We start from the raw sequence: 15,972 nt of genomic DNA, 5'->3' as shown, positions 1-15,972 counted from the left end.
ACGGGAAGCAAGTTCAGGATTAGGATTAGGAAAGAAGTGGCCAGATTCCTGCTGCCATTCAGTGTCTTTTAAACTCCTAAATACAAGACAGGGGTCTTTAAAGGACTGCACTAGCTCTATGTCCACACGTCTTCATGTGGATTTAATCAATTTCAAAAGATGTGTATGCTTGAATGTAAGCGTGTGTACAAGAGTGTGTATAAAAGTATGTATAAAAGCACATCATTGTTAGTGATCCATGAAAACTGAGTGTATAAATGAGAAATGAATGTTCCTCTCAGTTTAAGACAAGGTATGTGCTGGTGGTCTCCGTATCAAATGGTTGCTCTGTGTAGTATGATGCGTACCCCAGCCCATTACAGCTCTTCTGGTTCTCTGAGAGGTGATGTTGAGATTATTAGACAGCAAAATCATATGTTTGATGTCACATGATAATAAAAAAAAAAGAGGTACGATAATTATTTTCAATTGATAGCCTTCCACTGCCCCAGGAGAATAAATCTAATTGATGTCTATTGATATACACCGGTGTTATTTAAATATTAAAAGAATCAGAAAATAGTTTGTGTTAGCGTATTTCAAAATGCACTTATTATTTCTCTTTAAATGTTTGAGATTAGACTGCCATTCATCTAGTTCTCATCTAGTTGCAGCCCTCAGGAAAATCCCTACAAACTCAACTCCTGTTTTTAGGCCCTTTGTTATTCCAGCAAATTTCAAACAACAAACAAAGACCAAAACAAAAGGTAGAGAACAATAAAGACAAAATCCCAGGATGGAAATAGAGTTAAACATATGCATTTACGTGATATATTTATATTTGAAGAGTTAGTGGAGGGTTTTTTTCTTTCATTAACTTGTAACAATAAACAAGATTCAAAATTCAAAGTTTTGAAATGAGGCTAATTCATACGCAAAATAAGGGCATATTGAAAAGTAGATCCCACAGTTTGCTTCTTGACAAAATTTGTTGAAAAGTATCACAAGCTGAAAATATGACCTGTTACGACCCCTCTCAAAAAGCCCCCTCAGTAGTAGGGGTTCATGTCCCCATATGTGTGTTTCCAGCATGCAGATATCTTCCTATGCTTGAATAAAGAAGTAATTTTGGCTCATCTGTCAAAAACTTAGGAGCAGGGATTTTTAGGATTTAGCTTTAAAAAGGGCTTGGGAAAATTTTTTCTTCCCTGTTTCTAGAAACTTCTATGCCTAACCTTAGGCTAAAGAGCATCTGTTTGAGCTAGGACTACTCTCACATGACACAAGTTAGGTGTGCAAGTCTCTGCAGGACGGTTTGTTTTCCTCCCCTGTGTAAAGAGGAAAAAAAAAAACAACCCAGAACCAGCATTCACGCACGGTGTTTTTCAAGCACACCCTGGTGCCTGCTTGGCTTTTGGAAGGAGAGGATGCTGTCAGGTTCGGCGCTGTCCTCCACACCTTTCCTCTCTGCCCCTCGCACCCCTCAGCCGCAGGAGGCACCTGCCGGGGCTCCGCTCCGGGGCCGGGACCCCCACGGTCCCCAGGCCAGCGGGCGAGGGTCCGGGCGGGGGAGCAGAGCCTTCCCCCGCCGCGGGGGCTGGCGGCTCAGGGGTGCTCCCTACGAGAACGTTAATTAATCAGGTGTTCGCTCGACGCCACAGCAGCTCGCCGGGCGGCTCGGTGCCCTCCAGGAGCCGCGGGGCCGGGGGTACTGGCTTCTCCCCCGCCAAAGCCGGGGGCGCCCGCCCCCACACCCCCGGCCGCAGCGCCGCCCGCCATGCGATGCTGGCGGGGGGGAGGCGGCGGCGCGGGCATTTGCATGGGCTGAAAGCAAAGCGGCTTCGCCCGTCTGCTTTTATTTTTAGCTGGCAGCTCAGGGCAGCGCTGCTCCGCCGGCGGGGCGGGCGGGGCGGCAGGCGAGGGAGGGAGGGAGGAGAGGGGAGGGCCGGGCGGACGGGGCAGCCGCGGAGAGCGGTTACCGCAGCCGGGCTGCAGCCAGGCGGGCTGCGGAGCGCCGCCACCGCCGCCACCGGCTCCTGCCCCTGCCCCTGCCCCGGCGGCTGCCAGGCAGGGAGAAGACAGGAGCGGAGAGGCCCCCGTCGCAGCCGCGGCTCGCCCCGGGCTGGCGGCTCGGTGGCCGGCGGCTCCTCCGCCGCAGCCCTGCAGATGGCCAGCCCCGGGCTGGAGCTGGGAGAGGTTCAGGCTCCCCCCGAGCCCCCCCAGCCTGAGCTGGCCTTCACCGAGGCTCAGAAGTGGATCGAGGTAAGACCGCCTGACCCCCACGGGGGACACCCTGCCGCACGGCCCCGTGTCCTTCCCCCGCCCGCGTCGCGGTGACTGCGGGTGTTTTATTCCACGCTGAGCTTCGTCCCGAGCCCTCCCGCTTCGCTCGCTGCGGGGAAAGAGGCCGCGGCTCAGTCCCCCGCGCAACCTGCGCGCCTTTGGATGCCCCCCCACCCCGCGCATCTTTTCCAAACTTAATCTCTTAATCGCATTTCCCCTCCCCGCCCCCGGGGCTGGGATGAAGGAGGCGGCTGTCAAAGGAGCCGCGCAGGTAGCGCTCCGCAGTGCGCGGGGTGGGGGGGTGAACAGCCAGGGACACCCGGTCTCGCTCTTCAGGCAGGGCAGAAAAATAGATCTGCTGGCTGCTCGCTCGTGCGGTAAAATGCGAAGACAGGCAGGTGGCTGGTGAAATTTAATAGTTAAATATTTTGGCATGTCACAATAGAGACGCTTTAAATAGCTCTTCGCCGGTACAGAAGACGGGTGAAGGTGGTATAAACTCAGATGCCGGGGTAGCAGCTCCCTGCAGCTGCGGGCTTTGAATTTAATCTGCAGCTTTTAGTAAGCCTGAGTGGATTCTGTTTTCCGACAGTGATTAGACAAATCATTGTTAAAATTGTTGTGACTTTTAAGATTCCCTGAAGGCCTGGGAATTTCTGACTGTCATGGTTCACTCTAGTATCAGCTGGAAAGGTAATGCTGTGTCAGACTTCAGGGAATTGGCACTGCCACAGTAAACTGGCTGTTGTAGGATCAGACGCAGAAGAACAATGAGGAATGTGAAAAGAAGGGGTTTTGTGCCAAGGAAAGGTGAGTATGCAGCCTGGAAGAGGAAAAGTGGATGCGTATAAACACTGTTTGTCTTGGGAAGATGAATACAGAGGTTTCTATAGAGCCTTCTTTATAATACAGGACCAAGAGAGAGGCACATGACTCCGTCATACATACGGTACATGAAATACCTTGTGACCGTGGGTGCTGCTGACTGCTAACCAAGCCAAGAACTCCATGGCAAAGCAATTCTCTGTAGGTAATGAAGCTGCCAGCAATCACTCCAGGTGTCATAATTATTAAGGGAGTGTAAGTCTTCCTGTGTAAGAGCAGAAACTTGTGGGTCAGGAGGAAACTTCCCTCTTGGGCAGTTTATTCCGCGCTTTGCCGTGACAGGAGGTCTCGCACCTGTACTTGTGTGACCCAGGACCTGATGAGCAGAGCAGAAGGGCGCTTAACTCCTTCTGCCCTCCCTGCAGGCCCGAGAGGTCCGTGTGTAAGAAGGAATCTGTCTATAACTTCTTGTGCTTCCTCCTTCATGCTGAAAATCTCCTTGATGCATGGGTAATGAAGCTGTAATGTGCACCACGACACTTACTGTCGCCACTGTTCTCCTGCCTTAGGGAGAGTGTGAGGAGCCTGGAGCATCGCCATAGCTGTGGTGCGAGAGGGAAGCATCTGCCTTTCCAGCAATTCCCCGAATGGCTGCCTCTTCTAAGAGAAAGGAGGAAGAAGCTGTCAATGAAGCAAATGTGGCTTAATTTGCCTAACATGTTATATTTCCTTTTAATCCCAGTTTGGCTTAAGCTCTGGAGCATGAGGGTTGTTATCTCTTCCAAAAATCTGCTCAGCATTCACCATTTTAAGTCTGGGTGATTTGGACTGAATGAATTATGTGGAACTTGACGCATTAGTCCAAAGTTACTGAAAAGCAATGTCAGTCTTAAAATAAAAAATCAAGGAATGTTATAGATATCAACATTCAGTGTGCCAAGCCCTATTGATTTGGGTGAAAACCAGAAATAGGGGTCATGCTGTGTCTGGTTGCTAGTCCCATCTGCTTCAGCTGGCTCTGTAATTGTCTCTCACCAATTTATTCTTTGGCCTAGAGACTTCAGCAAATGTCCAGTGTCTTGTGTCTTCCAGCTCGCTTCTGACTGCTCAAAATGACATCTCTCTCAAGCGAGGATGAAAGAAACCATTATGGTTGCAGGCAGGGCTGGTGGACCTCCCTACTATGGAGAAGACAGGCTAGTGAGGATGTTAGCGGTGTGAGACAACTTAAAACCTGTCTTAGGCTGTAAAATAGTGCCACACAAGGAAATTAAAGCAGAAATGGACAGATCTAAAAATCTGAGCTTGCTGTGCATTTTTATTTCTAATGATTAAGTTGTGTGACTCGCTAGTTGGATTCTCATCTGGTTTAAATCCTTGTGTGAGTGCTATCACCATCGTGTGGCACTGACAGGAATCCACCCTGTGGTCTGCCCTGCATTTCTCCTATGGTGGGGCTGGAAAGGAAGGCTATCCTCTTTTTACAGATGAGAAGCTAAGACCTGAAGTGCTGAATGTCTAGATCTGCAAGACACCTCCCCCTCCGGTCCAGAGGGCTTAGGGGTCTTTTTTTCACTCCTTGGGTCTGTGACCTTTCACCAGAGCAGTTCTTCTGAGTGCCAAAAGTCTTCTTTTTCCTCAGCTGGCGTTACTCTCATCTGGACACTGCAGGATGGGGGAGTCTAAGTGGCACTGAAATTTGGATGGATCCTCATAATAATCCTCCTGTCTCTCCCTGGAGCTTTGAATCAGTAGCCCTAAGGTGTTCCCCCTGAGTAGGGAAAAGGACCAGAGCTCTGACTCTTACTGACAAGGCTGCTTATACATTTAACAGTTTGTGTTTTGTCAGAGAGTATTTCGAGTAGTGATAGATTTGGTGTCATCTGTATGTTGCAAAAGGGGAGATTTTGGAATTCTGTGGGCTTTCTGTTTTGATTGCAAGTCACTTTGGGTAGGAAACCTGAGATCACTCTTGCTTAATTTTGCATAAATATCAAGCGTGCCATCCCTCTGTGTAACAGTAAACCACTCCTATTATTTTAGTTTAGCTTGTCATGTGCTACTCAAGTGAAGAGTGCCCTCTTAATGATAAAATGAACCATATTAGTAGCACTCAGAGGAATTAAGATAAAGGTTCCAAATGAAAAACCCTGTGAGAGAGCTACATCAATCTGCATTATTAAAGGTGTAGTATCTCGTTTCAATTAAGGCATCTTAGTTTCACTGAAAGAGTATATCAGCCTTGTAAAGCCTAGTGGGTTACTACAGCAAAATAACAAATCTAATTTAATCTAATGGCCTGTTATTTTAAAATGTCAAGGTTCCCCGCATGTGTGTTTGAACTAGAGTAACTGATGATGGAAAGAACATGAGTATAAACAGAGTTATTCTTGCTGTAAAGATTCATAAGAGAGTAATAGAGTAATAAAGTCGCATTTAATACCAGTGTAACTCCTAAGGGTATTGTTATCTCCTCATCGCACCTCCTAGCCTTGCCTCATTAATATGCACTCTCCTCGTTGTTGAGACTTGGTTCAATTAGGGATGGCTTTTCCGTAGACTTATATTCCTTAGAAACTTTGCCAGCTGATAAGAAAGCTTCCTGTATAGTAGTATGGTAGTAATAAACAAGGGCTGCTTTTCTGTCCCCTGTGGTCAGTGCTTGACTCTGCCATTCCCTCTAGATATGTACAGGCTAAAACCCATCAGTTTCTAGTAAGTCTGCTACCTTTCTCCTATATACATTCTCTTTGAGGAGAAATTTGCCAGGCAGAGGGGCTTGTTGGGTGTGGGTGGGTTATTTTATTTTTCCATTCTAGCAAAGCGCTTACTTGTGTTAGATTTCCGCATTGAAGGTGGCAGTTTGAAGTTGGTAGCAGTGGCGCTGCTTCCAGAAGTGGTGGGATCATATGTATTCCGTAGTGCTTCTGGCTTTGCTGTGTCATACAGCAGAAGAGACATACCAGTTCTGCACCACCATCTCTATGAAAGAGTATGAGAGGCATAAAACCAGAGATGTGACTTGGACAAAAAAACTTCACATGATTGTCTTGAGCCAGGAGTCTGGAAACAAGGTTTCTTCAGGGTGTCTCTCTCTCATGCAGATGAAATGCAAGAGAGCTGAGGCTTATGGCTCCCATTGCAAAAACATAACAAAGGAGACGAAGGTAGTTCATTGACAAAATCTTTTCTAATTGGTGAAGGGACTTGATTGGAATATCTGCTGTAGGGGGCTGGAACTTGAGGAATACTCCAGTTTGTTTCTATGACCTTGAAAATGTGGTATGACATTTGAGGAACATCAGAGATAAAGCTCTTTTGATGAAAAGTATTGGTTAAGCTAAGTCATTCATTCAATATACATGTAACCTATGTTCTGCAGGAGTGTTTCTGTTTCCAAATACGTGTAGACGTCTACCTTCCTTTGCTGTGAAGTTGATTTTAAGGTCCTTGAATAGGACTCTAGTTCCTCCAAACATTGATATAGTTCCTACAATGGTGGTGTCTCTCGCCAGACTGGGACCTTCAGGTGCCACTGTAGACTTGCTCTTATTTGGGTAGGAATGGATCAAATTGAACAAAGGTTTTCTGCACGTGCAGTTCCAGAGAAGTCAGTCTGACTTATTTGAGTACAACCATTTAAGTGTAAAATTATGTACTAAGCTTTAAGATTGCATGGTTTTATTAATCAAACATTGTAGGAAAGTTGTTGAATTGGCCTCCTAGCAGTGCCTTCACTTCAAATTTCTTAGCGCTTAGCCTTTCTTTCTTTTTTTTTTCTCTTTTTCTTCTGCTGGGAGAGTGTCTTACCTATATACTGTAAATAATGTATTGAGAATGAATTTATTAAAGTGAGCAAGTGTATTCTCAGACTAGAAGAAACCTGTGCAAATGGATTAGACATGTTGCCTGATTGGTGGACTAGAGTTAGGCCAGATGAATCCTTCCCACAGTGTCTATAAGGCAACTATGAAGAGTCAAAAGATGTGTGGCTGGCTGCTTGTCCTGGATGGATGCAAATGCAGAATGATTTTACTGTGGTTGTGGTGACTGAACCTGAAGAGGAATTCTTCCCTGCTGCCTCTACATCTCCTCCAGGGCAGCGTTTAGGGACTGCAGGTAGGGCAGATCGGATGCTCTTCATTCTGGTTGAGTTAGTCATTCAGTGGAATGGAAACTAAATTGATTTAAAGGCGGTAGAAGAACCCGCCCAAACTCTCTGACCTTGTCAGACTACCACCTTGTAGAAATTTTTTCCTCTCCCAGTTGCCTGGCAGCTGACCTCCTGTCCTGTATGCATGGACCCGGTCCCCTTGTCATGAGATCCATTTAAGCCATGTTACAAGTAGAGCTTGGCACGAGGGTGAGAAGAATCAGAACAACAATACTGTTGATAAAGGAATAACATCAGGAAATGCAGGACTGAGCTGTTAATTGTCTTAAAACTGAATTAATTTCTCCTTTCAGTACTAAAATTTTAAAATAGGTGAAAGATCTGCCCTTAACACCAGAGTCTGGAATGCCATTATGCAATGGGTGGTGAAGGTCAGTTAACACAGCTGTGTAACTTCATTGCACTTGTTCTGCTAGTGTTAACTACGTTTTAAAATATTTTTTAAAGGAAAACATTAGTCCTCTAGAAAGGAAGGTGGAATATTTCCCAAGTATGGAGAATAAATAGCAGATTGATACAGCAGAATTGTTTTCTAGCTTCTAAAATGTGTTGGCCAATTTGGAAAGTGTTGTTTCCCTACAGGTTATAAAAACTACGTTGTATTTGTTTGAAAAATCTACCAGTCTAGAAGCTTTTTATCCACGGATGAATACTTCTGTGCATTGGTTCTCTACATGCATCCTAACAAGAGCAGTTTTGGAACAATGTTATAGAAAAAGCAAGATTTATAGGGGTGAAAGTGTCATTTAAAAGGGCAGCTCCATGGGGGGAAGGTATGAACGTTTTGGCATGCAGATCCTGAAGATCTAAGCTTTCCCTCCTCCTCCTTCCAATATGTAATTTAAAGAGGAAAGTCCTGTCTTTCCTTGCCCCACTTAGTCCCTTAGATCACAATGCCTACAACAGCTACTATGGCATCAATAACATAACACCAAAATTGATACCTGAAGCTTCTCCTAGCTGTGTTAATCGCTGTCTCAGGTGAAAGGGCTGTGTGTCCTCCAGACAGCCTTGTAAGAATGCGAAGAACTGTAATTTGCCCCAGCTTAAGATGAAAAAAAAAAAAACAACCTCTGCCTATTACTGCCTCTTATTTTATAAACAAAGTAAATGTACTCCCTGTGCCTGGGACAGGGCAGCGAGTGGCTGCTGGGGTAGCAGCTCTGCTGGAAGGGACCTGGGGGGGCCTGCGGGACACCAGGCTCAGCACGGGTCTGCCATGTCTTGGCAGCAGGAGAGGTTTAGCCCTTCGTGGTTATTCTGGGGTTGGTAGATTGATGGCAGTGGTTGTTTGCTTCTGCTTGGCACTTGCTAGGTCACTCCTGAAATACTGCACCCAGTTTTGGGGCCCAGAGTATGGGAAGGACATTGACAAGATGGAGGAAGCTGAGCAGAGAGCGCCCAGGCCGGTTGGGGCTGGAGGACTTGCTGTGAGTTGGACTTGTTCAGCCTGTAGCAGTTTTGGGGGGACATAGTGGTAGTCCCCCAGTACCTATGGGAAGTTTTTTGAGAAGACAGAGCCAGGCACTTCACAGAGATACGTGGCAGGAGGGCAAGACGCTTGTCGTAAACTAAAATAGGGAAGGTTATGACTTGGTATAAGGCCACCACAAGGCCAGTTGAGCATTGATGTATGTTGCCTTGAGAGGCTGGGAGACGGCTGTCCCTGGAAGGTTTCGTGCCTGACTTTGTTTGGACAGAGTTTGGAACAGCCTGGTTGGGCCTGGGAGCTGCGCTTGCATGGGGCAGGAGGTTCGACGTTAGGCCCCCTGAGGTCCCCACCGTCCTGAATTGTTCTGTGCACCTGTGACTTCCTGATGGGGGAAGTGAACAGGGGATGAGTGAACATCGCTTAGTTTTATTTTTAATGCTATTTTATCGGTTGCTTGCATTATTGTCGTGCTTAAGAGCCTGTTTACATGAACAGGATCCTTCTCTATACAAAAGCAAAACTCCTGTGGCTTATGGCAGACATTTTCAGGGTATGCTACTGAGTTTCCTTTGCAGAAACTCCTCAAGGCAGTGTAAAATGTGTTTGGATTCCAATATAATTATTTTTGCTAAACCTTTTTTTATTTTAAATGACTGTAAATAAAACTGATTTCCTTGGCTTGGTGGGATTTTTTTTTTTGTTGTTATTTAATTCATTGTGTGCTGCTATAATTGACCAATAAGGAACTGAAATTATTTTCCTTGCTTCTCAGATCTTGAGAAGATGATGTGCAGGCTTAATTTTTGAGAATTTAGATTTTAAATCCTTAACAAGTTTTTTTTTGTTTGTGGTATTAGTTGGTTATATGTATCCTCTACCTTGATAGCCACTCTGCTCCGTTCTAGTATAACTTGCTACTGTTAACTAGTTTCTTTATTGTATGTTTGTATATATAATGATTATTGGTAGTAATCCTTACTTTAGCAGAATGGCTAGCTTAACAATAGAGTGAACAATAGAACTTGCATCTTATGTTAAAATTGACTTGAAATAATCTAGTGGCTTCTTGGTTGGTGAGGAAAGGAGAAAATCCACTTGATTTGCCCATTTGAAGAGAAGCCCTATTTTTTTGGTTTCTGCTATTTTGAGGTCTCATGCCTAGTATTAAAGACAGCTTGATTTTTAAATCAACTTTGACAAGCCAAGATTTTGAAAAATAATATTGCTGGGGCTTGTTGGCTCTAGCATCATTGTCAGTGATTCACAGAGCACTTCACAGGCTAAGGAGCAGCGTGGTGGAGGCAGGGGAAGCAATTCTTTAACACTGCTTTGCACGGCTGAATGAGTAAGGTAAGAGGGAAATGCTCTCCATTAATCTCTCCTCCACAGACTTTTCTCCATGATCCTGGTTAGTACTGGAAATAAGACAGGGATTTTTGCACTGTGTGATCCCACAGTGAGTTTTAGGAACAGCACAAAAGGAAAAAATTCTCTGTGCTGTCTTTTCCCTATACTATTCTAGCCTCCAAAATCTCCCTACCTCCATCTGACCTCTCCATGGGTTTCAGGAGAATCCCAGCCCTCTAGTTATCTACAAGCTGTAGGGAAAGTGGCTGCACATACTCAACATAGTGCAAAAACAAGAAGTCCTCATCCTGAGACTGGAAATAACTTCCCTATTGGCTCCCTTCCTGTAGGTGTTGGTAGATCTCAGTGCAGTATTGCAATGGTGAGCAATCAAGTCTTTGGCTGGATTAAGGAATAATTTAGAAGATAAATTAGGCTGTTACCTGCCTTCTGTTCCTCAGGTCATACATTGCTGGGATTCAGGTTTTTCTCACCAACAGTGAGGAGCTGAAATCTGTAGAAAGATTAATGCACAATAGTTCCCAAAATTTCGTTTAGATCTGATAAATCCAGCAAAAGTGCAGGGCAAGGACTTTGACATACAGTATTGATAATGATTGGTAACACTGCATCATGTGAAATCCCTTACACAGGATAGGACTCTTGGAAGGAGAAGCTGTGAACTGAAGATGAAGAAAAGTGTATCTTCCAGGATTGGAACTTTCCACTTCCAAAGTGACAGAAAAAAAGCTCCAACTGACCTTTCCACTAAAACCAGAAGGCCAAGAAACTCAGATGAATTTGTACTTCAGTGGCAGGCCACAGGCTGGCACAAGTAGTTGTAACCTTTGCTCCGACTTGAGAAGCACAGTCTTGCTGTTGCGTAAGCGGAGGCTGATGCCCATAAATAACTGATTTCAAGTGAGAGCAGAATGGTTGCATGGCTACAGAGGGCAGGAGTCTGAGGTTAAAACCTCTTTGTGGTGCTTTGATTTGCAAGCATTGTTTTCCATGAAATGCAGAGGGCTACGTTATGCTGTTGTATCACAGCAGAAGATTGTGGCTCTGGTGGAATTCAGAAGTCTTTCTGCAAGGTCTTAAAACAAATGTAACCCCCGAATCCAAACCTATCACATCAGTCTTCAATAGCATATAAATATTCTAGGAAATTGTGGAACTCATAATGATTGAACATCAGTGATGCATGTTTTATACCTGACATGGGTGTATTGGGTAGTCGCCTCCATCTCCCCCCAAACAAACTCTGGAAACTCTTCATGCAAATGCCTACTTTATTAATCTAGAAAATTATTGAATAAGAGATTTTTCTTCAGCCTGCTGTCAGAGAAAGGAAGCCTCAGTGTCTGAGGAAAAGCACAGAAGTCTCTCTCCCTCCCCCTCCTTTTTTTTTGCATAATTCTTTGTTTTAATTATTATTGTCTGCTTGCCTTTGTTAACAATTTTTCTTGTGTATTTTCCACTCTTTTTTTTCCAATTTAAAAAGGAGCCATGATGTGTTAGCTAAAGTCTGCTATTTAGCAGTGGGCATTTTCTGACTGGGTTTGGGGAAGGGGAGGAAGGAATGAGGAGAGGCAGAAGTGACCGCCTTGCCTCTGTCAGACCGGCGTGGGCAGGGATGCCCAGTGTGCCAGGGCGTTCAGCACTGAATCCCTTGGCTCTGTGTGTATGCGACTGTTGTGACTCATTTCAGTGGGCTAACTCGCATGTATTGTTGCAACAAAAAACTCTGGAAATTTTCTTTCAGTCCAGCAGCATAACTGTAAATATGTAATCTGAACAGGAAAAAAAAAAACAGCAACTGTTTAAGTGTTTTTTCTGTTTATAATTTTCCTGATTCTGATGAGTTGCTTTTTAAAGTTGTGGTCTGGGAAAAGGAAAGTCCTGATTTGGGAGTATGCATGTGCAGTGTCTGTCTTCTGCCAGTGTTTGAATCAATTAAAGATAGCCAAGAAAATAAACTGTTTTCCACACAAAATTATGCTGGCAAGCAAAAGGAGGTGTCAGAGTCGGTGAGTCATAAAGGTGACTGTCTCCTGAGTTGAAAGAAATTGTATAAAAGCTTAACCTAACATCCTACCCCTCCCAAAACCAATTTTTGTTTTGACAAGGAGGCCTTCAGTTTTGGAATAACATGAAAAAACTCATAAATCAACAAAGTTCAAGCGACTCAAATGATCCTTTATTAGAAACAGCTTGCCTTTTCTAAAGAGAAGCAAAAATACCCTCAAAATATTTTAATTATGAACATGCAGATCTTCAGTCTTGCTGGGGCCTTATTTTTCTCCTTCCTTCAGATCTGTGTTGCTGCTCTGCTGAGGGTGCTGGGCTGATGGGTGCTTTCTGACGAGGTGGGTGCTTCTGCCCGCCAGAGATACGGGCTGTACTGAACGTTGCCCTGTTCTCTCAGGATGGCCTATGCACATGGCCACTTCTGAAAGCTGAGGTGGTGGCAGTTTTGTGGTGGTTCCAGCATAGGCAGCTGTTGCGTTGCAGTTCCTGGCATCCAGAGCCTCTTAGATTGGCACAGCACAGCTGAGGGTTAAGTTATTCCCTGTGAGGAGATGAGTGTAAAGGGAGCAGGGTGTTAAAAATAAAGCTGGTGAAGCTGCAGAGTAATTTCACCTCCCTCACTTATCTTTCAATGATTATTTTCTCCTGGGAAGCAGTCCCCAGTTAGATTTGCAGAGGTTGCCTTGGTATGGGTGCTTTTCAAAGACAGACATGAAATTGGATTTGTTCCAGCCTCACATATGAAGGATGCACTGCCGTCGGTACTAGAACCTTCTCCGAGTGTCTTAAACAAAAAGATCCGTATTTTCATTTAAAATGCATCTCAGTAATAAATGCTTTGCTACTTCATTCCTTTCCCTCATTTTGGTCTTGTGAGTAGCTTCAGGGGAGAAAGTAAGCAAAGCTGTTGTAGATAGCTGTGGGATAACTTAATGAAAATTCACAGGGGTATCTCCGAGGTGACATTCCAGTGAGATTTAATAGAAAACTTGTCTATCACTGCTTGTGGGATTTTACCCATTAATTTCCATTCACTGTAGTTTGCTAGTGTCTCTGGTGTAGCACTGCTGAATAATAGTTTTAGTTCTTTACTTTTTATTTTCGGATTTCAACCAAGACTCTTGAGAGCATATTCTGGTTATAGGCAGAGCTGGTATTTGTGGTTTTTCTGCCCCCCTCAATATTTGTTAGTTTTTCTGTGCAGTACTTAATTCTCCCAGTGCCATACTGGGTTTTCTTTTTCATTTTAGAATTATGTGGAGAAAACTTCAATTTCAGCTTCCCACATTAAAGGCGATCGATAGATCAAAGCCCAAGTGGGCTTCTTGGAAGTGGTGCAATCTCAAACTGTGTTAAAAGCTTTTGTTTTCTGCCTTTCCCTGTCTTTTGGTATCTCCCAAGAGAAGGAAAAGCGTAAGAGGGATCTCTGTGTAGGGAAAGGGGAACATCCCATCACTGTGTGCTTGGGGTACAGGGCTACGTGACTAGGAAGAGCTGACTTTAAGAAGTAGCAGTGGTGGCAGCCTTTGCACAGGATGGGAAGCTCCAACAGGAAGCATCGAAGTGACGTTTTCCCACAGCTTGATCTGGGCTCCAGTACTCCCAGGAAACAGGTACTGGGGGGGAAGGGGCTGTCAGTGATAGCTGTGGGCAGTGAACATTTTCTAGTGTGCACAACCTCAACCAGGCTGAGGTTTTCTTTTAGGACAGAGAGGGAGAAGGTAGGCATCTCATACACCAAAATGTACGGAAAGAGCAAAACATATGCTCCTATTTTTGTATGTGATGGGGAGGGAGAGGGCTTTTGAATTAGAAATGCAGTTGCATGCAAGACGTAAGTGGTTGGTGAAGAAAACATGATAGAGCCAAGAAAGTTGAGATGCCTATGCATGTCAAAAACTCTTGCTGGTACTCTGTGTTTGAGTATGAGGAAAAGCTTTAATTTCTTCAACAAAAAGCATGTAAAAAAAAATAGCTCTTCTACGACATAGAAAGCATCTGGTAAGGGGAGAAGGTCACCCCAACTGTGTACACTCGTGTCCTGTGTTGTCCAGTGGTATATCATAGCAGTTTTCCTTAGGACAGTGGCATGAGGCAAAAGGAGCTGCTGTTTGACAATTTATCCGCAGCCAGTTGCATTTATGGATTGCCATGGAAGTGTCTTATAAATGACTGAGCTCGAAGCAGTGTGTGCTGGCCTGTGCACTTGTCCTGCTCCTCTCTCCCTGCCAGAAGTCTAATGAGGCTCTTGGAGGGAAAGAGCACACTTGGGAATTTCTAGAGTGTGGTAACTATAGCTTTTTTCACTGCCAGTGCAGTGACAGATTATTTGGACTAATACAATTAGGAAAATTACAACTTTGTTCTTGCTAATAAAGCAGAACGCCTCTTTCTTGCTCATCAACAGCCCATCTGACTTCAGATCTGAGCTTTAGCTGGTGAAGTCTGGACCATTTTACTTGCTCTTTGTGTGGGCAAGGTTGGGGGATTTTGTTGTCTGTAAATGACTGCCCAGCAAACTGTCTTAATGTGGAGCAGTAGAGGTAGCAAAAGGCACTGGCTTGATGTAGCTGTCACATGGATGCTGCCAGCTATCTGCATCCTATGTGCCCTAAGTGCTTTAAATATCTTTATGTAGGAGAATGGTTATCACAAGCTCACTTGAATAATTTGTGTGTAGTTGGTCCTCCATCCTCCTTGTATCTTCATATTCCTCTGGTGCGTATAGCTTCAAGGTTTTTCTTCCAAACTTGTTCCTGGGTTTCTGAATGGACCCTTCTTTTTAGTTATATTTTGAAGGACTGATAAAGCTGCATTGCCACTTCAAGCACCATGGTAGGAACTAGAGTATATTTCACAGGTAAGAAATGCAGTATCTCTTATTTCCTGTGCTGTAAGTTGGAACTTAACCAAGTAGGTGAGATCTTGGCTCAGAGCAACTGCTATGCCCTGAGCTTCTGGTGAATGATCTTATCCCAGCTCACTGTTTGGACAAGCCAGTCCAAATATAGTGCAGAAAAAAATATTAAGAAATTTAGTTGAGAGAAGGGAAGATACGAGGAGGAGCGGAGTCTGGACAAAGAGCATCAAGGGAACACAACCTGTAACAGGTAGGCACTTCAGAGGATATAAGATGGATCAGGCATTTCTAATCCTCTGTAAAATCCCTTTATTTTTCTTGGGAGGTCTGGTTGGGGTCAGGATCATGATGCAGGGGAGGTGTGACTCTTTCTGCTGAAAGTATAGAATAGCAATTCTGCCTTCAGTAAGCTACTCAGCAGAGCCTCATAAAGTTTCTCTGGTACAGAATTTCTGTGAAGTTGTTTCTTTTCTTAACAGTTACTCTGTGCCAGCAGTTAGTATCCCTTTCCACCTTGGTGGAAAGTGGGAAGCATTGAGTACAGATAGGTACTGACTTGCCTCATCTACTCTTTAGAAGAGACTTGGATAACTCTCAAATTCATTCCAGAGTTACACTGCTGTGTTTCTGCAGAGAACAGTTGCTTCTTTCCTTTGTTGCTTCTGTCTTCCTACTTCATACTCCCATTTTTAAGGTAGAAGGTCATGGTGGTAGCAGATGTTAGTTAAACTGTGGTGTCTGCTCCTGCTGTTTGCTTTGAGGTTGGGCTGAACATATCGCTTTCCAGCTCTAGGCAGTTGTTCCTCTAGTCAACTTGAACAGCATTTCACCCTGACAGCTGTTTTGCTGACATTATTCCCAGTTAGTTATTCATTGGGATTAAGGGCTTTCTGCAGCCAGAACTCTTTGCCGGGAGTGTGCCGTCATTTGTCAGACCCATTAAACCAGTAATTCTATAGTGCTTAAAATTTTTAATTTGCCCTGCATCCTTCATATTTAGAGTTCCAGCTTAATTGCCCCGTGAGCAAAGAGTGAAGACTT

General features: G+C 44.5%; 1 protein-coding gene across 3 annotated transcripts in view; it reads left to right on the top strand.

Moving 5' to 3' along the window:
- The first annotated feature begins 1,934 nt into the window (after positions 1 to 1,934).
- The window catches only part of LIMCH1 (LIM and calponin homology domains 1), a 179,540-nt gene continuing 165,502 nt past the window's right edge, over positions 1,935 to 15,972 (top strand). For all 3 annotated transcript variants that reach the window (XM_086746346.1, XM_086746345.1, XM_086746344.1), the window contains exon 1: positions 1,935 to 2,241. In XM_086746346.1, coding sequence (XP_086602472.1) covers positions 2,146 to 2,241 — 96 coding nt within the window. In that variant the 5' untranslated portion in view covers positions 1,935 to 2,145. The remainder of the gene's footprint in view (positions 2,242 to 15,972) is intronic.

This window comes from Chlamydotis macqueenii, chromosome 4 (assembly GCF_036417535.1).
Source record: "Chlamydotis macqueenii isolate bChlMac1 chromosome 4, bChlMac1.mat, whole genome shotgun sequence".
NCBI classification, from domain to species: Eukaryota; Metazoa; Chordata; class Aves; order Otidiformes; family Otididae; genus Chlamydotis; species Chlamydotis macqueenii.
The sequence above is the reverse complement of the archived record's forward strand: the minus strand, read 5'-3'. Positions and strand labels throughout refer to the sequence as shown.